Source organism: Heloderma suspectum, chromosome 8 (genome assembly GCF_057233095.1).
Source record: "Heloderma suspectum isolate Gila_16-S chromosome 8, 16-S_ref, whole genome shotgun sequence".
Taxonomy (NCBI): Eukaryota; Metazoa; Chordata; class Lepidosauria; order Squamata; family Helodermatidae; genus Heloderma; species Heloderma suspectum.
In genome coordinates, this window is record NC_139465.1 from 25,408,817 (window position 1) to 25,430,712 (window position 21,896).

General features: G+C 45.3%; 1 protein-coding gene across 2 annotated transcripts in view; it reads left to right on the plus strand.

The window, feature by feature from the left end:
* The first annotated feature begins 2,016 nt into the window (after nucleotides 1-2,016).
* EDC4 (enhancer of mRNA decapping 4) overlaps nucleotides 2,017-21,896 on the plus strand; it is a 44,688-nt gene continuing 24,808 nt past the window's right edge. For both annotated transcript variants that reach the window (XM_084813214.1, XM_084813215.1), the window contains exons 1-12: nucleotides 2,017-2,176; nucleotides 8,947-9,103; nucleotides 9,667-9,778; nucleotides 11,396-11,495; nucleotides 11,668-11,857; nucleotides 13,922-14,069; nucleotides 15,265-15,369; nucleotides 16,748-16,857; nucleotides 16,991-17,074; nucleotides 18,550-18,645; nucleotides 20,239-20,341; nucleotides 20,755-20,935. In XM_084813214.1, the coding sequence (XP_084669340.1) occupies nucleotides 2,101-2,176; nucleotides 8,947-9,103; nucleotides 9,667-9,778; nucleotides 11,396-11,495; nucleotides 11,668-11,857; nucleotides 13,922-14,069; nucleotides 15,265-15,369; nucleotides 16,748-16,857; nucleotides 16,991-17,074; nucleotides 18,550-18,645; nucleotides 20,239-20,341; nucleotides 20,755-20,935 (1,462 nt within the window). In that variant the 5' untranslated portion in view covers nucleotides 2,017-2,100. The remainder of the gene's footprint in view (nucleotides 2,177-8,946; nucleotides 9,104-9,666; nucleotides 9,779-11,395; nucleotides 11,496-11,667; nucleotides 11,858-13,921; nucleotides 14,070-15,264; nucleotides 15,370-16,747; nucleotides 16,858-16,990; nucleotides 17,075-18,549; nucleotides 18,646-20,238; nucleotides 20,342-20,754; nucleotides 20,936-21,896) is intronic.

A 21,896-nucleotide genomic window follows, 5' to 3' on the forward strand; every position in this document is an offset into this window, starting at 1 on the left:
CTTCTAAGAATGCTCAATATAGAACCTTAAATGTGTTCAGAAATTTATGAAGTGTTTTTCAGTGCTTTGTACAGATCTTGCCCCAATCTCCTTTAAAGAAAAACTTGGCATAGACATTAATGTATTTATACCAAAAGAATAACATACAAAGTAGCAATAATGAGATCAACCTTTATTTCTGTAGGAATATAAGATTTCAGGTAGCACAGAACTTGTGGAATCAAATATGGTGGGCAAGCAACAACTCCTAACGCATAAATAGCACTAATGCCAATATTTTAGACCTGATTACATATTAGTTATCCTCTAGCCTAACTGCAGAACTATCATCCTTTGGGTTGCTATCTTTCACTGGTCAGAGGCTCTGTATAACAGGCCAAAATCAACTAAGTTTGGGGGGAACTTCCAATGCTGGCTTTTCTGCCTGTCATGCAGTTCACAAAGAAACAACCTCGGTGAAAAGCAGCAACCTTATTTACCACCTATAATTAAAAATGGCTTTATTTGTCTGCAAATAACCATTTTAACCATTGTCTGATGGGTATTTTGCATAACTGGAAAGCTTGTGAATTACAAGATTCTTACAGAAGTGTAGCAGAGTTAGAATGTGACTGAGAAAGCACCCAGGAGTCTCTTGGCATAAAAACAGCACATTCATATGTATGTTGAGTTGGAAGTCCTGCTATGTTCAGTAGGGCTTATACCCTAGTAACTTTTTAGGATTGCAGCCTAAGAAATTTAGGGTCCAATCCTATGCATGTCTAAACAGAAAAGTCCTACAACTCCCAGCCTGTCTAAACATGCATTGGATTGCACCCTTATTGTGGCATAAGCTTCTGTGAAGCTGAGCACTCTTCCAGGTGCATGATGTGGTATCATCAGATGGATTATTTGTGTATGTATACCTACAGATAGTTGGGGTTGTATCCAGTGTTAGTCATACTTACAGTAGACCTATTGAAATGAATGGGTCTTCAGTTAGACTAATATTGGATACTGCCCATTTTGTGTGTACATCATATATGTGTGTGTGGGTATGTACACGTGTACACACAGAGAAAATGTAAACAGTGGGACCAAAAGGTAATGAAGTAAAAGAAGCACATGGTTGCTATACAAAATTCCTTCGTATGTTCTAAGGTGAGGCTTACAAACTTTCAAAGCTTCCTTCAATTGCCGGATCGTCCCATCTTTACTTTGGACAGTTCTTTTGCTGGAGCCAACACAACAGCAACCCCAATCTATCCCGCTCAAATACGTTTACATACAGGGGTTTGGCTGGGACGAGATTCCTGCAGCGGGCGACGACTCCCACTCATGCACGCCTTCCGCGACAGAATTTCATAGCAAATTTGGGAGCGCAGCCTGCCCCTAGGCAAGTTGATTCAGAAGCCCGTCTCCCTGTGTTCAATAGGGCTTGGTCTCCAGTACGCACGCGTCTATACCCCTCCTTTTACGGCTCAAATTAGCCCCAGCCTCTGAATATAAGGCTTAGAGCCCAGTGGGGTCATCCCATCAAGCTAATTGGCGGGAGATTCAGGACGGATCAAAGGAAGGACTTCTTCTCCCAGCGCATAGTCAGACTATGGGATGCGCTCCACAAGACGCGGTGGTGGCCACCAGTTTGGATGGCTTTAAAAGGGGGTTAGACAAATCCATGGAGAAGGCTTTCAATGGCTACTAGTACGCCAGTTGCTGGGGAACATGGGCGGGAGGGCGCTGCTGCGCTCATGTCCTGCTTGTGGGTTTCCCGGGGGCAGCTGGTTGGACACCGTGAGCAGAATGCTGGATGGACTAGATGGACCCTTGGTCTGATCCAGCAGGGCTCCTCTTACGTTCTTAATGCGTGGGGAGGGGAGAGACAGACCCCTTCCTTCTGGGGAGGGAAGAGACAGACCCCTTCAAGCCTTTGTGCCTTGAAGCTTTTTCCCCAAAAGCGCTACTCTTTGGGGAAGCGGAACCCGGGAGGCAGGGTGGCGTTTGCGGGGGGAACCAGGGAGCGGAAGCGGAAGTGGCGAGTCGGGGTTTGGCCTCTCCGGGCGGCGGCGGCGGCGGCGCTGCTGGTGTCGTCGTCGTCGGAGGTGGGCTCGGCGGGGCCCGATGGCCTCGGCTAGTATCGACATCGAGGACGCGACTCAGCACTTGCGGGATATCCTTAAGCTGGACCGGCCGGGCGGTAAGACGGGGGGGCGGTCGGGCTGGGCCCCTGCGGGAGGTGAGGTCTCGCTGATGCCTCTTCAGAGGCTCACTGCCTCAGCCGTGGCCCCTTTTCGCCGGCCCGCCCGCCCGACGGAGGCTGGAATGCGTCCGTGGCGCTGACTGGGGATGGAGAATTGTCGTGCCGAAGAAGAGTTAAAGCAGCCTTTTCTCCCCAAGCTGGCGCCCTCCGGATGGGTTGGACTACGGCTCCCCAGATGTGCAGTCCAGCACATCTGGAGGGCGCCAGCTTGCGGCGCGGGAGCGGGGAGCTGTTTTAAGGATTGCTGTTAGGACTGCGATCCTGTACAGGCTTATTTGGGAGTAAGCCCCGTTGAACGTGGTGGGGACTTGCTTCCGAAGAGACCTGCGTTGATTAGATCATGTTATGGGGTGCAGTCCTGTACATGCTTATTTAGCAATAAGCCCCGCTGAATACAGTGGGGCTTATTTCTTAGTAAACATATGTCAAGGATGGCATTTTAAATTTTGGTCCAAAAGTGCCACTTGAAGAAAAACCTTTGATTTCTGCGTTGGGACCTTCTACTCTAGCCCGTTTTTGGTGCGGTGTGATGTTCAGCTCTCTTTGATGTGCATCTGCCTTCCCCCATCCTCTCACCCTTTATTTTCTGTTTTTCTTTTTCTCTAAAGGTCTGTCTTCTTTGTTCCCCCTGCCCTCTAAATGCAGCAGACAGTTGCATTTGACCTTTTGGGTATTTTAGACCATTTTTTCCTGCAACTATTAAAGCCTGTGGGCCAGAGAGTAGTATCATGTATCTGCTGATTCTTGTAAAGCTGTTTGGAGGCCAAGGCACTCTAGGCAAGGCTGCTCAGGTTGGCACAGAGATCGGACAACTAGCTATTCAGCTCTGACTTTCTAATGCTTCTCAGCAACCAGTGTATGACTTGGCTTTTCCTTAACATGTTTTCTTTGGTTTCTTTGTTTTGTAGTCATATATCTTTGTGTGCCAGAAATCTGGTCATACTTCTCTGTTTTACTAGTTGCTACTGCTGTATTTTTTGAACTGAAAGGAGGGTGCAGTGACAGAGCTGTCAGGTCTAAATTAACCCTGTTTTATGTTTGTATCTCATTTCACTGGGTGCTTCCAGATGGAGGGCTCCTACCGCAACCAGTTGGAAGGCATTGTGTAGCAGTTCTGTCTTTCTTCCTTAACAGATTTTCTGCGGTAAGGAAAAAGGCGGAAGTAGTGGTGGGAAAACATAGGGAGGTTACAAGTGGAAGATGATTTCATCTGGAAACCCCCCCCCCCATAAAATTCTGTGAATGAGGCAGAACAATGGCGTCATAAAAGCCTCATCTGGAAGCATCTACTGTTCACAGTTACAAAGCATCTTTTATCTACCTAGCTGCTTCCAACTGACTAAATGTAGGCTTCTGTCCCTACAAAAGCTAGTTCTCAATGTCTGTTACTTAAGGTGCTGTTCTGAGGTCCACAAAGGACCAACTGTAGTTTCTAATAGCTGGCGAGGCATTCACAGAGGGAAAGTGAGGACATCCCTGCTGTACTTGCTGTCTGGCAAGAGGGATGTACAGGGGAGGGGCAGCAGGAGTGAGTGTGTGCATGTAGCAATCTTCTCCAAATCATAGAACTGTTGCATGGCACCATTTTGAAAGTGGCACTCTCTGACCTGGTTTGCACAATCGCTGCAGTCCACGGTGGCTTATTTAAGCCATGGTGGGTTGCAGCATGTGCAGGCAGCCATTTTGAATATTCAACCCAGTGAGGGGGTTGCCATGGTTTGTCATGTCACTCAAGCCTCAGTGGCTTGTTTGAGGATTAAGCCTTCAAATAACCCAAGGTCCATTTCCTTCTGTTGTTGGTGGGTTTAAAAAATGTTATTCCTTTGGTATATGCTGGTTGTTGCATGCTATGTGTTAACCATATTTGTGGACCTCCTGGTGTTCTCAATATATACGATGGCATGTAGCCATCTTTGTTTTTCTCTGCCCCTACTGTATCCGTGAAATCAAGTTATTTTGTAACACTGAGATTGAATCCAGACAAGACAGAGGTGAAGCTGGGGGGTTGTTGTGTGGCTCTTGATGGAGTTATGCCTTGATTGTGTTTTTGTGGGGAGAGGGAAGTACTGTTTCCTATCTGAGCAGCTTCAGAGCCTGGGGGTATTTCTGGACCCTGCCTTGCTCCTGGATAAGGAGGTGATCCTGCTGGCCAGGAGCATCTTTTTAGTACAAGGGCTGGGCAACTTGTGGCCCTCCAGATATTTTGGCTTACAGCTCCCATAATTCCTCACCATTGGCTATGCTGGCTGGGGCTGATGGGGGTTGCAGGCCAAAACAACTTGAGGGTCACAAGTTGCCCACCCCTCTTTTAGCAGTTTTACTTGATGCATAGGGTCTGACTCTTTTAGACCAGGGAGACTGAGCCACGCTGATACGTGCTTTTGTAACCTGGACTGTTGTAACATGCTCTACAATGGGGCTGTCCTGGAAAACAATTTGGTGGCTGCAGCTAGTGCAGAATTCCGTGACTTGCCTCATGTTGAATGTGGGGAGGCAAGGACATATCCAGTCAGTTCAAGGGCAACTGTAAGTGGTTGACCGTGAGCTTCTGGGCCCAGTTCAGGATGCTGGGGCTTACCTTTAAAGTCTTTACCTTTAAATGTTGCCTGGGAGCATCTCTCCCCGAACAAGCTTCCTGAACTAGGTCAGAAATTGTGTATCCCCAGTGGCATTCTGGAAGGGCTGCAAATGTTAGCTATTTTGCATGGCATTTGGGGTGATGTATTATCTACTGGTAGGCTGAATTATTAGTGTGTGTTTAATAGACACACACACACACACACACTGAGGGTTTCAGGTAAGCAACTTTGAGCTTAGGCAAAAAAAAGTATACAGATGTCTTGAAATTCCTCATCTGTGAGTCTAGCAAAAGGTGTCTGAAGCCCTTGAAAAGTTGAAAACAAACAAAAGTGCATTAGAAGCAATCGAAGGGGGCAACGATGACATGGTTATGGCCAGTTCATCCAGTATTAGATTCACTTTGTTAAATCAGACTTCTCCTCTGCTCCCTTCCCTATCCAGTGAGAGTTCTTGGGACAGGCTTTGTCACTGTTCCAGAGTGTATCCAGTGCCAGACATGACAGGTCAGCCAGAACGAAGCACCCTTCCTAGTATGTTCACCTTTGCTGAAGCACTGTCTCCCCATCCGCAGGTGATCTACCTGGCTAGCGCAAAAGCAAGAATGACTTGGGGAAGGAGGTAAAGTTAAGTGAGCTGTTTTATGCTTTGGGACTCTTCATAAATTGGAGGTACCTGCAGAGATAGGGATAAGTTCCTTAATATTTTACAATGGAGCCATTATTTTAGTTGTAGAGAGTGTAGAGTGCCCATTGAACATGTCATGCTGGCTATTATTTGAGGCCAAAACCGCAACATTTCTGCCTTTGAAAAGTGCATTAGCCTCGTAAGTCATGAACAAGACATGTCGGTGTTTGGGGAACCATGCTGTTTTTCATCATCAGCATAAAATCAGCTGCCCATCCTACAGTAAGACATTCTGTATCATTACTACTGCATGTACTGCACTAGTAATAGAAGCGCAGAATACAGCCTGGACTTTCATCAGAACTTCTTCTGCTCTGCCAGCCTTCAGTCTGATCTTTCCCCTTTTGTCCATCACTGTACATTGGTTTCCAAGGTGCCTGCAGCAGAAACCATTTCATGTGAGCAATGCGGTGTGACTGTTGGCATTTCCTACCCTAAGCTCAACCAGCTCTGTGCTGCTGGGTGGGGTTGTTTGGTTGCTAATATGCTGTGCCACCAGAGCTGGCACGCATTTCCAGCTCTTGAGCAAAGGCTCTGCTGGAAAGTCTCTCTCCATCTTTAATGTTTTCTCCGTTGCTTCGGGAAGGAATTGTCACATTCAAGTCCCTGACATAGCACAGGAGCGAGTGTTGCTTCACTGCATAAGTATTTTCTTTTAGGATGGATGGCAGGGAGTGGGGTGGGGGACAGTATTTTGGCCGCTAACTTAATTTGTAGTAGATGAGTTCTTTATCTTGGCAGAAAATGGGAAATGCCTTTGCCTTGCCTCGCCTTTCCCTAGCTCTGAAGTTTTATTTCTTCAGCGAATGTTGCCTTTCTGTTTCAGTTCTCCCTCTAACTGTGAAAGAAGTAGTGTGAATGAAAGACAATTGAAAGCAAAAGTTGATTCTTAGCATTTCATGTGATTCCCTTGATTCCCTGTTGGAACACATTTTTTAACATTTGGGGTGTGACTATAGCCATACAAACTTCTAAATCAGCTCACATACAAGGCTGGATCCCTGCTTTCATGGGCGGGGGTGTGGCTCTTTCTCCCCTATGTTAGTGTGAGAAAGAAGGAACGCTGTGTGCCAGGCAGCCAGCCAACAGGTGCCAGCTTTGCCTTGCTTTAGTGAAGGCAGGCTCCTTCACCAAAGCAAAGCAGTTAGATAGCAGCTTGGGAGAGGAGAGGTGCTCAGCCAGAGTGGACCAGAGAGGAAACTTCTTTCTGGCCTGTTCACTGCCTATAGATAAGGCAAGTCCTCCACGGACCCGGATATTGTGTTCCGAGCCTACCCACCAACCCACACTCTTACCACTGTGTTGCTTTACTGCTGCTTTAAGGCATCTTGCATATTGCTTAGACTTAGTGTTCTTGACAGTGCTGTGAAGGAATTTTGAACTGCGATCTTAGCTGGCTTCTCTGGTCTCAGGGCTCTTGCCTCCCCATAGCAATCTTCTGGATACCTCTTCCATCCAGTTTCTGTACAGGGTTTATTTTCTGTGTCACAACTGTTGCTGTGTTCTACAACTGGTGCTTGGGCATCAGATAAGGTCCTTAGTTGAGAGGTGGGGGGGCCCTCCACTCCCTCACTCAAAAGAGGGGCTTTCTTAAGGGCACTTGGGGTTATGGGGCACAGGCCAGTTCACTTTGGGATCTGATGCCACTGCCATGCTCCCGGGTGTTTGGGCAGTAGTTGTGGGAAAAGTTCAAGCTGTCAGCAGTTGTTGTTTTCCCCCTTCCAGTGTTTGATTAGAAGGCTAGGCCGGTACTTCTGCCTCACACAGGTTGCCTGTGTATGTCCTGCCTTGCTGCTCGGTATGATGTCTGAATTGAGCTCATGATGCAGTTTGTACAACGCAGCTCTGACCCTGGGTTGTTCTGGGTTTGCTCATCACAGAGAACAACCCAGGCCCAGAGCATCCCTGGGTTGTTAAGCACACTGGAAGCAGTCAAGTGGTCAAAAGCCAGCTCACACGCTCCTGAACAGCCTGTTAACAAATCATGGGTTGTTTCATCATGTGAACCAGGTCAGAGCCTTGCAAGTAACTTTAAAAACACTAATAGAAAAGCCAATGCAATATCTCATTATTCAGACTTACTCCCTCCAGTGCCATTGTAACCCTCTGTGCTCATGCTTATCCAACTCATAAGCATATTTATCTTGAGTGGGATGAATATGCTTCCTATTATTTGCAGAAATTAATGTATCACAAAGTATTTGCAAATCCTTTGCAACTGTTTTCATTATGGTAATTAAACTTTCAGCGACCTGTGTCACTGAAAGGCTCAACAAACTTGAGAGCTTTATTTTTGTTTAATCAACTCAAGGAAGTTTTGAGACCAACCATTTGGTCACAGTTCAGTTGAGATTACTCTTTTCTTACCCATTTGTAAGATCTGTTGGGCATACAATTATTTGATTTGCGTGTCCAATTGCATTAATTCCACATACAGATAAGCTATGCGGATATTTAATGTTGTCTTGGATTCTCTCCCCCCACCCCCATCAGTCCTCAGTATTAATAGTCAAATGGCATGGAGTTACTTGCTTGATTTTGGCCTTGGAACTAAGCAGGACATGCTTAATTTCTCTTGCTTCCTCTATCATTCAACTTCAAAAGCTGTACCACCAGGAACTTCTCTTGTATTAGAGAGGAGAGCCAGCAATTTAACTTGTCCAAGCTTGAGTGGAATGTCTGATGTAATTCTCTAGATCAGCATTCCCCAACCTGGTGCCCTCCAGATGTGTTGCGCTAGACTTCCCATCGTTCCCAAGGTGTCTGGGGATGTTGGGAGTTGTAGTCCCAACACATCTGGAGGGTGCTGAGTTGAAGAAGGCTGTTCTAGAGCAGGGGTGGGCAGAAGGTACGTTGGGATCTACTGGTAAATCTACAGGTGCAGTAGTTCTGCAAGGGGTTCCAGCTCCCAGTGATTTAATAGTGACAAAAAAATCCTTTTCCTTCCCTCCTAAATTAGGCTGATGAAATCAAGAAATCTTGTGTGTGGAACAGAGCAGGAACAGGAGTAGATTTGTTTGTGTACGAGCCCCAGTTCTGGTACTGAAAACCAGTTCCTGGGTGGAGTATGTATACGAGAGCCACCTTGTTCTTCAGTTCTGTGTCTGCCTTCCTGAGCCACTATTTTGCATCTGGACTTGGTTGGTGGACCTCAGAGTTCTACTGGGAAACAAAGTAGATCCCACAAGCCTTAAAATCTGTCCAGCCCTGCTTTAGATTGGCTTCTTTTGGGCTGTTGTTTTAGTGGAAACACAGAGCAAAGCTCTTCCTTGTGCCTAACAAAGACAGCCTTACATTTTTCCTGAACAAAATCACTCCCTTCCATGGTATGGTCTTCTCATCTGAGTCACTGAATGGAGGCTGTCTGCTTCAAAAACATATATGGCCATTTTACTGAACAATTGTGAATGTTGCTCCTCCTTTTTCTCTCTCCCCTCATTCAGGTTCAGTGAATGAAAATCAGAGATCATCCAGTTCATACAACGGAGACCTGAATGGTTTGCTGGTGCCAGATCCCATAGCAGCTGGAGATGGTGTTTCCTTGGCCAAGCCAGTCCCCCAGACAGTTCCCCTTGGAGCACTGCAAGAGAAGCAAGTCATGTAGGTATCTTGGTGGGACGGGGTGGCACGGAGGTGAGAGCCCAAGGTCTATTTGACATGGCTGTGCTGAAATAGACTTGGCAGGGAGCAATCTCAGCAAGCACTCTCTCCTGCAAAGACTTGGTTTCTCGGAGTTCCTTGCTCACTGCTGTAAGGTTATTTAACACTGCGTGCAGCTTCTGCTCCAGAGAGACCCAGTTTAAGCAAGTGTGCTGTCCCACAGATGAGGGGTGTGTTGGCCCACAGTTTAGTGGGAGCAAACTTGTTCAGTCAAAAGAGGCCTCATCATCCATAATTAACGTTGAAGTTTCAGATTCTTGGTTCACATTGCCCTCTGTCTTGTGTTACTTTCACGGACAGCCTACAGTTTTGTTGGAAGATGGTCTACCATGGGAAAGACCAAAGGTAAAATGGCTATATCATCGTAGCAGGTATCACTGTTCGATTGGCAGCCTTCATTAAGACACAACCCTAGCTCTTTAAACTGCTGATAGCAAATGCTATTTGTCCTTCATGTCTTTGGTTTGACATGTGTGTTTTTCTTCTTCTTCCCTCTCTTTTAGCTGCCTCTCTGGAGATGACAGTTCCACCTGCATGGTGATAACTGCTAAAGATGTCGAGATAGTAGCCAGCAGTGACTCCAGCATCACTAGTAAAGCTAGAGGAAGCAACAAGGTAAAAGGGGCAAAGGTCCATCTGGACTATGTACAAAGCAGCATTCTCCAGCCTCCTGAAGTGTTGAAGTGCCGGGACTTGAAGTCCAAACCATCTGGAGCGCTACTTTCTGCCCATCCTTGGGTTAAAGGGCTGGAGAAAAGTAGAAAGGGTTGGAGCTGTGTCGAACTCCAATGTTGCTAGCCCTGCTTCCCTTCTGGGTCTGGTGTGAAACAGTACACATAAGCCATTTCCCTACATGTCTGTTCTGAAACTGATTTCCTTGTGCAATCTGTCTAATGCTGTGGTAACAAAAGTGTCTCCTCCTATTCAGGGATCCTGCTGCCTCTTTCAGGTGGTGTTCTATAAGATGTTGCCATCTTCTTAATAATTCTTATTCTAAATAGCATTACAGTGCAACCTGTACTCAGTCATAAATATGATGAAAAAATAAAAATATACACTAAGTGTGTAGAATGGATTGGATCCAAGGAGCCATGTGGAACAGAGGAAGCTGCCTTATACTGAGTCAGACCCTGGGTCCATGTAGCCCAGTATTATCGACAGTGACTGGCAGTGACTGTCCCACATTTTCAGGCAGGAGTTTTTCCAGCCCTCCCTGGAGATGCTGGGGATTGAACCTAGGAACTTTTGTGTGCTCTATCCCTGAGCCACAGCCCCTCTACCAAGGCACCTCCAAGGCAGAAGGCACTTCTGCTCATGCAAGGGGTGCTCTATGATTTCTGCCAATTTCCTCTCCCCCAGCTTCAGTCCACCCCCATTCTACATTGCAAGCTATTCCCAAGGGTCCTCTTCCCCTCAGGAGCATCTTCTTAGCAGGTGCAAAGGGATGCAGTGGGAAGGGGCTGTGTGGGAAAGCCTGAGTGGAACACTGCTTCTGGGTCTGTAGATAAAAGCCTAACTAAATATAAAATCCTATGAGATCATAGCATTGAAGAATCATTAGTGTTGCCCTTAACATTGTAATATCTACCATATAGCTGGCTTCTAAGTTGAAATGCATCTCCTCAAGTTTTGTCTGACTTCGTGTGCTTTTCAGGTAATAGGTCAATTTCTTCATTTTACCATAATCCATAAAAATCACTTATTTCATGTCTGGCATCTTGTTAATCCAGTCATTGCAGTTATAATTTTCGGTGCTATCAGCCACTCATTTAATTCCCATAAAACATTAGAGGTTGAGTCTTTTTAAGGGGCAAAATTATGTTGATTGACTCTATTTAGGTTTCCACATTTGTGGTCAGTACTTCCTATCTCCATCCCAACTCACCTCTTACGTCCAACTAGGTTAGTCCTGTATAGACATCCCCTTTATTGCCAAAACACCTTTTAGAACACATTCACTTGCAATATAATATTGATTTGTCAGGACAGAGTTGCTCAGGTCTGCTTCTTGATCACACTGCTTGGAGGTTTCCTCGTACCATAGATTAACTAGGCATTCACCATTTCTTCTCTCTTCACTTCCTGGCTAACACCACCTTGCATTCAGCGTCCTGTCTCAGAGCATATGTTTTATAGCCTTCTGCCCAAGAATAGGTGCAGCATTCCTTTTTGGTAAACGTTGAATTTAATTCTACACTTCAGCTGCCCTTTGTGTTCTTTTTCCTCACCCAGGTGAAAATCCAGCCAGTGGCCAGGTATGACTGGGAGCAGAAATATTACTACGGTAACCTGATAGCCGTGTCAAATGCCTACTTGGCATATGCCATTAGAGGTGAGGCATCTCCACCCACTTACTGCGCAACTTGCGGTTTGGGTTGGGGTTTTGTTTGCACTTCAGTTCCTTGGAATGGCCTTGTGTTGGACTGAGGTTCCCTTGCTGTAGGGAGAGCATTGGCTTTGCCTTGGCCATTTGGACTGACATTTTTCTTGCCCCTCTCTGTCAGGTGCCAGCAATGGCTCTGCCATGGTGCGGGTCCTGAGTGTCAACACAGCTGAGCGGACCCTCCTGAAAGGCTTCACTGGTGGCGTGGCAGACCTGGCTTTTGCTCACCTCAACTCCAACCAACTAGCCTGCCTGGATGAAGCTGGCAACCTCTTTGTCTGGCGCCTGGCCATGGAGAATGGAAAAATTCAGTATCTTACCTCTCAAGACTACACATTGTGGAAGAAAGCTGTAGTGTGGTAGATCTAGAGCAGGAGTGGGCAGAAATAGATTGGGATCTACTGGTAGACCGCTGGGTGATTTGCAGTAGATCAACAAAGGTTTCTGACTCCCGGTTGTCTAACAAATAGCAACAACTAAAAAACCTTCCCTACCCCCCACCCCCCAAAAAAAATATTGCTGAAAAAGTATGCTTGGGAGAAAACCAGGAGTGCATTTTTGTGTGAATCATAGAATAGTAGGGTTGGAAGGGGCTTACAAGGCCATCAGACTTGTGAGCTTGGTTCTGGTACAGATCACAAATGCCTAGACTGAGCATGTCCTCAGGGGGCACCCTTTTCTTTACTTCCTAATGTATGCCTGCCTGCCCGAGTTACTATTTTGCACCTGGCTCAAGTTGGTGGATTTCGGGGTTCTAGTGAAAAACAAAGCATATCCCGCAAGCCTGAAGTCTGCTCAATGCTGATCTATGGGCTAGTCAATGGGTGCCATATACAAGAAGAACTGACATCTTCGGTATAAAAAGCGGGCAGGATCTTTTTTAAAAACAACAACACACAACTTAAGTAATATACTAGCATCTTACTTATTTCTGCCAGCCAAGATCTGGGCATAGTATATTCTCTTCTCACAGAAGTCATCCAGCCTGCAAATACCTTAAATCATTGCATTCTGACTCAAAGGGCTGGTTCAGACATAACGGTTTTGGATTAATTAACCATGGCTCGTAGAGCTGAGAATGAGCATTAGGGTGATCCACTAGCTTCAGCACTTCTATCCTGAAACACCAAAGCCAGCAAGCGGACATGGGTGGGTGGGGCATGGGAGCTTGATGCTCGTTCTTAGTTTAATAAACGAAGGCTGAAGACCTTTATGCCTGAACCAGCCCAAACGAGGATGTCATATTCTGGCCCATGTTAGGGATTTGCCCCATTATTGCACCACTTCATTTGTGTCTTCCTCTTAACTTTACTCTTGTTAACCTGATAACAGCTTATATCCTTTTGTCAAGGTATGCCGAAAGTGCAGATACCCAGCATCTGTCTAAGAACTAAGTGAATAGCACCAGTTCTCCAGTACTGCAGTATGTGCCAGTCGTTGAACAGTGAATGGTGCATTTGGCAACCTGGGAGAGAAGTGTATGCAAAAAAAGGAGACAGCAGGGGTGTTCTAGATAGTTGTTGCCATTTTTAGATTTTTTTTATAGGAAAAATGAAAGGAATACCTACACCCAGGCTAAAGAGTGGAGAAGACAGCTTTATGCATTGACCCAATTCATATGATCAAACAACCCATGGTTTGTTAACCATGGGTTGTGCGTGAGCATGTGGGAGCGAGCCAGCCTGCCGGTTCCCACCTGCTTCTGCATTCCTAAATAACACAGGAATGCCCTTTTCGTTATGTCTGAACCCAGATACTCTGGGTTATTTATGGGTTAAACCAAGTGTTAACCCATGGTTTCTTGTTGGGTTAACTCTGGGTTGTTTAACCTGTAAGCAACCCAGTGTTTCTGGATTCGGACATAATGACAATAACCTAGGAACAGGCATTCCAGGATTGTCTAGGAAAGCAGAAGCCGCGAGCATGCAGGAGGCAGTGTGCTAGCTTGCTGCCACAGGGCCACAACTAACCCTAGGTTAAACAACCCATAGTTAGCTGTTACATGTGAACCAGATCATTGTTTAATGTTCAGAGGGTGTGTTGGAAGTTGAAGCTACTCTTTTCCTCACGTTTGTTGCAAGGTGAGGAATGGGTATTGTCTAAAGTCAAATTCTCATTAAAAGTGTGTTCTTGAAGGCAATTGGATCTTATGGTGTGTAAAGTCAGGCTGAATCGCAGGGTCACGGCATTTGTTTCTGAGAAAGTTCTTGGAGAACTTGCTTCTTCTAGCTCTTCGCTGGAGTCGAGCAACAGCCAGTCCTTTGCATTTATTTCCGACATATCTGAGATAAGCCAGAAATGAGTTCATATTAAAATTTCTTGGAGGCTTTCATGAAGGAAAACAGTCTGTAGCATATCCTTAACTTGGTGATCAGGGAGGAGATTTTGGTGAACATCAAACGACCAGACGGGACTCCTCTGAACAGCTTCCGGAGGATCATATGGTGCCCCTTCATTCCTGAAGAGAATGACGACAGCTGCGAAGAAGGCAGTCAGACTCTGGCACTGTTGCATGAGGATAGGGTAAGTAGCTCTGATTTTGTTTTTTTCCCTGAGGCGATGCCTCTTTTTAGGATATTAATAAGAGTAGGTATGCCTGACATACAGGGTTTTTTTTAATATAGTGCTTATATATAAAATATTCAGTGCTCAGAATATTTTAATTAAAAGCTAAAGGTTGCATTTCAGCTGCCGGGAGATCTGTTAAAGCTCAATGTGTCCTACAAGTTGAACCTCTGCCGTCAGAAAAGTCAGCTCTGTCAAGTTACTGCCAAGTGTAGGATTGCAGTCATGCCCTGTAAACTTTGTCCCAGTTTGGCTTAGGAAAAAAGCAAATGAGAGGAGACGTGATAGAGATGTTCACAATTATGCATGGTGTGGAGAAAGTGGATAGGGAGAAATTTTTCTCCCTCATAATACTAGAACCCAGGGTCATCCCATGAAACTGATAGGTGGCAGATTCGGGACAGATAAAAGGAAGGACCTCTTCACACAGCACATAGCAAATTCCATAGCTTATTTAACTATCACGGGATGTAGTGACGGCCACCAATTTGGATAGGTTTAAAAGGGGATTAGACAAATTCATGGAGGGTAAGGTTAGGAATGGCTACTAGTCCTAATGGCAATATACTACCTCCATTAGACAGCATGCCCATGTATACCAGTTGCTGGGAACACAACAGGGAGGGTGCTATTGCACTCATGTCATATTTATGGGGTTCCTACAGGCAGCTGGTTGGCCACTGTGTGGACAGAATGGACCCTTGATCTGATCCAGCATGACTCTTATGTTCTTAATCATGAGATTTTATTAGCAGTTGGGGATGTCTAGTTCTATGATGGAGTCTTTAATAAGAGTATTAGGTCCCCTGAGTATAAATGATGGAAAAACAGGACATAAATATACATTCTTGGGGCATGGCTATGGATTCTCTTTTGGGGGCATCGCTACACGGACTGTCACGATGAGCTCCGGTACTTCACAATTTACCACTGCTGCCCTGGAGCAAAAAGCTAGGTATGTAATATGGTAATGACCAAATGTAGTGGTACATTTGGGCAAGTTGTACTTGTGAGGAATAAACACAGAAAATGGTGTAGAATTCAAGGGAGGACAGTGAATGTAGAGCAAGCTGGTAGCTGGGGTGACAGTTGACTTAACTCCTGATAAAGCTTTAGTGTGCTTGTGTGTTGACTGCTTCTCTTTGTTTTGCAGGCAGAGGTTTGGGATCTCGATATAATCAGAGCCAACCACAGTTCATGGCCATTGGAGGTGACCAGCATCAAAGAGGGCTTTATTGTGGTGAAAGGTCACAGCACGGTAAGAGTTCTGCTGCTCTCTGGTGTAGGGGCAGATGTCTTATTATCATTTCTGATATGTATGTTTTAATTTCTCAACCTCATATTTTCATTTGGCTGAAGATTCCTGTGGCAAGTTGTTCTGAATGAACTAATGACTGTGTTTGTACAGAATGATAATCCAGGAATTCAGGCTTAATAAACCATCTTTTGCATGAGCAGGTAAATAAACCAGGAAGGGGAGAGTTTTGCATAGCATCTGAACCTGAGATCATGGCTAAGATCATCCAAACAAGCCAGGATTTCTACGCTGGCTTTTGCTGTTGGTTTATGAATCCTGCCTCGTTTGAGTGTACTTCCCGAGTTTGGTTTGTCACAAAAAAGCTGTCCGTTCCCAATTTGTTGACCTCGTCTCACAAAGGTAGGAATGAACATGCTGCATACAGTAGCACATAGTTTATTCACATCTTGTTTTATTGAACCAGGATTCCTGGATTATCCTTATGTGTGAACACAGCCATTGCTTTGTTGTTGAGCTCAAGTGGTAAGAACAGATACTATCAAGGAACAGTTCTCAATGACTGGATAAACAGACAGAAGCAAAGATGTCATCTTCATCTTGCTGTATCTTGCTTGTATCTCAGCACTGTAAGGCAAAACACAGCACTGTAAGATGCTATGACAGTATTTTTTTCCCTAATACCCTTGTTTTAATTGTGTAGGTGGTAAACTTGGCTTTTCAGCCTCTGTTTACAGGACACTTTGGATGGCACAGCCATTTTGGTTTAACCCTGTTAACAGCGCTGGGGATAAAAGACACCTCTTTAAAATGGGAAGTGAGACAGCAGGACACAATATGGTGATTGAGGAGCATGACCTTTTGGGAGAGTCAAGGTTGTGCTGGTACTGATGGAAAAGTTCTTCCTACCCCACTAATGGAAAGGTGCTTGAGATGAGAGTGGATGTTGGAAATGACCCAAATAAGGGTCTGAAGGAGGTAGTATATTGGTAGCAGCTGTGCATGAGATGGTGGTGGCAGATGCTAGCTGAACCTGGATGGAGAATATAAAATGAAAAAGGACTTCTAATCCCCCAACATTTCTCATGTGTTTATCAGTTTAAAATTTTGAACATCCAGGAAAGCAAAAGTGTAAACTTCGGGCAGTCCAAATTAGGAGTTTGTGCTGCTGCAAACTAAGTTTGTAAAAGCTTGACCACCCAGTGTACGAGGCAAAAAAGATTTTACAATTCCCAGTCTGAGTTGCCTTTATTTTGAATATGGACCCTCGGATTACATTCTCCATCACAACCACTTGCTTTGTATTTCAGTGATATTGCATTGCTCAGCTTAAGACCATCTCTTCTATATCTTCCATCTCTTCTTTCCTGTTCCTATCTAGTGCCTCAGTGAGGGAGCCCTTTCTCCTGATGGAACTGTCTTGGCCACAGCAAGCCATGACGGCTATGTCAAATTCTGGCAGATTTACATTGAAGGGCAGGATGAGCCAAGGTAAGCAGAGAGAAGACAGGTTGGGTCTCCAGCCGGAGTTCCTAAAGCTTTCTTTGGGCTGTAGGTGCCTTTCAGCTCTGCACCCATGAAAAAGTAGGCTTGCCAGTCATTGTTTCTTTGGTTTCCTGCTTAGGTGCCTTCATGAATGGAAACCCCATGACGGTCGACCTCTCTCCTGTTTGCTGTTTTGTGACAACCATAAGAAGCAAGATCCAGAGTAAGGACATGATCCTGTTTTTTTGCTAAGGGTTTTCCATTGTCAGTGGGAAGCAAGGCTGGCCTCTCTGGGAAAATAGCTGCATGTGTCTTGTATTTACACCAATAGGGTTCATTGCCATAGTAAAGGAGCAGGAGTTTTAGAAGCTGGTTTTTATGGAGGGTTATCAGCTCTCTACTCTTATTTGTTTTGTCTCCAGGTGGGGCCTTGTCAGAATAGTGCCTTTGTGATGTAATTAACTCTGTAGTTTTTAAGAATAAAATCATTGTGGGATGGAAAAATCCAAAGCTGAAGGACTAGAGTTCCCTTCCTTCCTGGGGGTGGCAGTATCCCTGTGCATGCCTCTCAGTGTTAAATGCATCTTCCTGGGGTGTTCATTACTCTTTCTCTTGGCCTACTAGACTTCCCTGGTTTCAAACTGTATTAGCTACAAAACTATGTACTGGTTAGGAAATTTGCCTCCTTGTGACTGAAGATGTAGCTGCAGGCTTCAAACATATAGACACATTAAAATTAATTAAAATTAATTAATGCATTTAAAAAACCAAATAGCCCTGAGGTGCACACCCCTAGGATCCCCTTAGTATGCATGTCAAGTTTCAGGTATCAGTTTCACGGTCTTCGTGCTATGGTGTAGACAGACAGACATCCTCTTTTATTATTATAGATAATATGGTTATTATGTATAATAAATACAATATGTTCCTGGTTCTGCATATTTCTTAGAATATTTTCCATATTTTATAATTAATTACTAGTCACTGGGACATTACAAAATGGAAAAATAGAAGTTTAAGGAGAAATTACACTTACCTGCAGATTTGTACATGGTCGTCATTTTGAATGCAATTTTGAGGGTGTTCCTGTGCTTCAGTTTTTGGTAGATTTTGGCTACGTTAACCAGCTATTATTTCTGAGTGGAAAATACTTTCAAATCGTTCTGTTACAATTTTCTGATGTCAAATTCTATTTTTCCTGGACTATAGTTATTTTTGAAGAAAGGCGTTATCCTGTGTGTATAGTGTGGGAGGGCACAACATGTGGCTCATGGGCTGCATATGGCCCCCACTGCCCCCCATAATTGTAAAACAAGATGATAAAAAAAGACATCTGAAGCATTCATTTTTGCCACCTTTTGACCCTTTTAGCTATTTTTAGTACATCTAAAACAAGCTAATTTTGACCCTTTTGGCACTCTGGATACCATTAAAAAACAAACTTTAAAAATTTCAGCACCTCAGGGCAGGGAAGTGCAACCTGTGGGCAGGGTCTGGGGAGGGGCAAATATGCCCCCCAGACCTCTTGAAGTTGCCCGCCTTGGTATATGAGAGAACGAGAGAGAGTGCGCAAGCACAGAGGGCAACAAAGGTTGTGCTAAAAAATCTACCAGCTAGAATTCTTAGAGAGAAACTGAACAAAATGGCCTTTCCCAGTTGTTGGCTCAGTCCTTCTCATCCATCCTTTTGTTTTTGCAGAGTTCCCTTTTGGAGGTTTCTCATCACAGGAGCAGATCAGAATCGAGAGCTGAAAATGTGGTGCACCGTATCGTGGACCTGTCTGCAGACTGTCCGGTGAGATTGCCACAGTTCTCAGCTCTGTAGTGTGGGTGGCATTGATTGGTGAGGGGGCTTTCCACTTGCAAGGCCTTCATCACCTTCTCCTCCTCCTCCAGTGCCCTTTCTTCAGGTTATGGAGAAGCAGTGTACATTTCCTTCTTTTCATGTTATTTCAGCACCATTTTCCATTTCACACAGCCCAACTTAGCTGCTCTTTTTAAAATGTGAAGCTGCTTTCAGCTATTTTTAGTATATCTAAAACAGCCTTCTCCAACCTGGTGCCCTCCAGATATCTTGGACTACAACTCCCAGCATTCCTGACGATTGGCCATGCTGGCTGGGGCTGATGGACCTTACAGGATGGTGGACCCCTTAGGTGAGGGGTCGTAGTTCAGTGGTAAAGAACATGCTTTGCATGCAGAAGGTCCCGGGTTCGATTCCCAGCATCTCCAGCTAGGGCTGGAAAAAACCCTGCCTGAAACCCTGGAGAGCCACTGCCAGTCAGTGTCGACAGTACTGGGCTAGTTGAACCAATGGTCTGGCTCTGTATAAGGCAGTTTCCTATGTTCCTTTGTGGTAAAGATTACTGAGGTGATACATGTGAAGAAAGCATTTTGAATTCTCAATAAATGCTGTTTAAGTGCCAAGTGTTGTTATCACTGTTGCTTTCAGACATACTTCTCTAACCCAAGGGTTTGTTTGTTTTTGTTTCTAAACAAAAAAGTTGGTTCTCAGGATGCCCCATGTCTGTGCCAGATTCCAAGGCTGAAACACATGGCCTTGTTTAAGGCACCTACTGTGTGTGTGTGTGTGTGTGTGTGTGTGTGTGTATGTAAAAATAAAGATAAAGAATTTCAATTTTGTCACTCTCCCATCGCTAATACTCAGGGGTTGATTCAGGGCACATAAAATACATCTAGAAAAAACAGCACAAGGCTCTCTTTACATAGAAAGTACTACATACATAAGAATGAATTATCCAACACCTGCTTAAACTCAGCCATAAGCCATCCCAAACACAAAAACAGCTTTAGCACTTCTGGAAAATGGTTGTTTTGGTTGGGGCTGAGAGACTGAAGTTCATGTTTTGAAGTGGCTTAGGCTCTGGTGTGTTTCTGTAATAAGGAATGAAAAAGACAAGTTATTAAGGATGCACTTCGCTTCTATGCATGGATGCCTTACAATTTAAGAGTAGACTTTTCCAGATGTTATGTGCATGCATGGGGGAGGGAACTAGGATTGCGTCTGCAGTCTTTGCTCCTGACCTGCACACTTTCATATGAAGATCTGAATTGAGTCTACACTCATACATGTTGTACATGCAGAGGCTCTTTCTATATTGGAAACGCTGTAAAAGGTAGGGTCCCTGATTCTATGTCAGCTCTGTTTGACCACTGGACGAATGCTTGAAGGTTGAGTGCAGGGACAGTAGGCTTGATCCTGATTTTCACCTCTTCCACACATTTACAGAATGTCTGAAAAAAATGCACATCTCTGGACGTTTTGGTAATCGAACAATTATTTAAATGCAGTATATCAACTAAAAAGGTAATTGGTGGGCAACCCCAGTAATACACGGTTTTCGTCTTCTCACTATGTTAATTTCAGGTTTTCTCCAGATATATTCAGCTCCATGAACGTCCTTCCTAGCCTGAAGGCCTGCCTGGATCTCTCCGCTGAGTACCTGATTTTGAGCGATGTGCAGAGAAAGGTAACCATTCGTAGCTGTGGAGCAGCTGGGCATCTGTTGAATTGCCACCACAGTCGGCTCAGCGGTGTGGTGCTCCCTGCCTGCTGTTAACTTATTAGAGGCTGGCAGCAGCTGTTTGATGAAAGTTCTTTGTGGTTGGGGTGGGGGGGTTGTTTTTTACACTGACTGTGACATAAGGGGCAAACTTTTAAAGTTCTTATTTTAAAGAAAGGGCTGTATGAGCCAGTTTAATTCAGTGCTGCAGCCCATCTGTCCTGCCGGGGGTGGGGGAAGAGCCTGTGCTTTCCCCTGTTCTCCTGTGCCTCATCTGCTTCCTGGGCCAAGTTGTAGGGGCCTGCATGCACTTCCTGCTGTAAGAGCCCCCCTTGTGGCTTGCATTGCTACAGGGTGTCTTTCTGGTGCCCTCCTCCCAGGTCTTGTATGTGATGGAACTCGTGCAGAACCAAGAGGAGGGCAAAGCTTATTTCAGCTCCATCTCAGAGTTCCTGCTGACCCATCCCGTCCTGAGCTTTGGCATCCAGGTGGTCAGCCGCTGCCGGCTGAGACACACGGAAGTCCTGCCAGCAGAGGAGGAGAGTGACGGCCTGATGGCAGGTGAGTGGCAAAGGTCCCTTTCCTGAGATGAGGAAGGGAAAGATGTAGTCCTCTCTAGTCGCTAGCCTGATTTTCCCCACACCTTTGCCTCTTCAGTCAACGCTTCTCGGCCCCAAACATAGTGGAATAGTCTCCATACATTAATTGTAAAAAAACATGGTTTGCAAAGCTTAACTGTGGTTTGCCGTAATATACACATTGGCAAACCATGATTTGCGATCAGCCCACAAACCAGACTGTGGCACCATCGTTTGTAGCTGATGTGAGGCCTGGTTCCAGTCTTGGGGGAGCTATAGTCTCTGACTCTGGATCTAGAACAGAAGGAGATGCTCCAGAATCTGGCCCAGCTGTGGGATGCTGGGAGCCTGAGAACTCAGTACTGCCAGGCCTCCCCCTGGCTTGCCAGCTGGGAGGGGAAGAGACGCAGGACACTGATACGGCCTGTCTATCTCATCAGCCGAGAGACCTGACCTTGACGGAAGCCCCTGCTTCTCAACCAGGGGAGCCTTCCTGGGGACAAGGCAACAGGAGGAGGTCTCTGCGGGAGAGGGTGGTTCAGGGGTGTCTCCTTTACGGTGGCATCAATTAAAGAGGATGGAGCAGAGACATCCCGTGAGATGCAGCATTCGCGTAAGAGGCAGGTTTCCCTGCCAAGAGTGAATGTCCGATACTGATCTTTAGTGGCCCCTCCCCTGTATTTAAGCTAGAGCCTTTAGCAGCTTTAGTCTTTGCTAGAGACAACACTTGGATAACTTGCAAAGCTTCCCTACATTGTATTAGACTTTCTAAACTTATTGGGATTCATTCTGCCAAGGTGGTGCAAGACTGCATGGGGTTTGGGTTTGCTGTTCATGAACTGAACCTGGTTTTGAACTCTTTGTTGAGAGCCATTATCTGTGGCTCTTTACTCGGGCCGTAAAGGCAGAAACCTGCTGACTGGAATTACAGCAATAAATGGTTC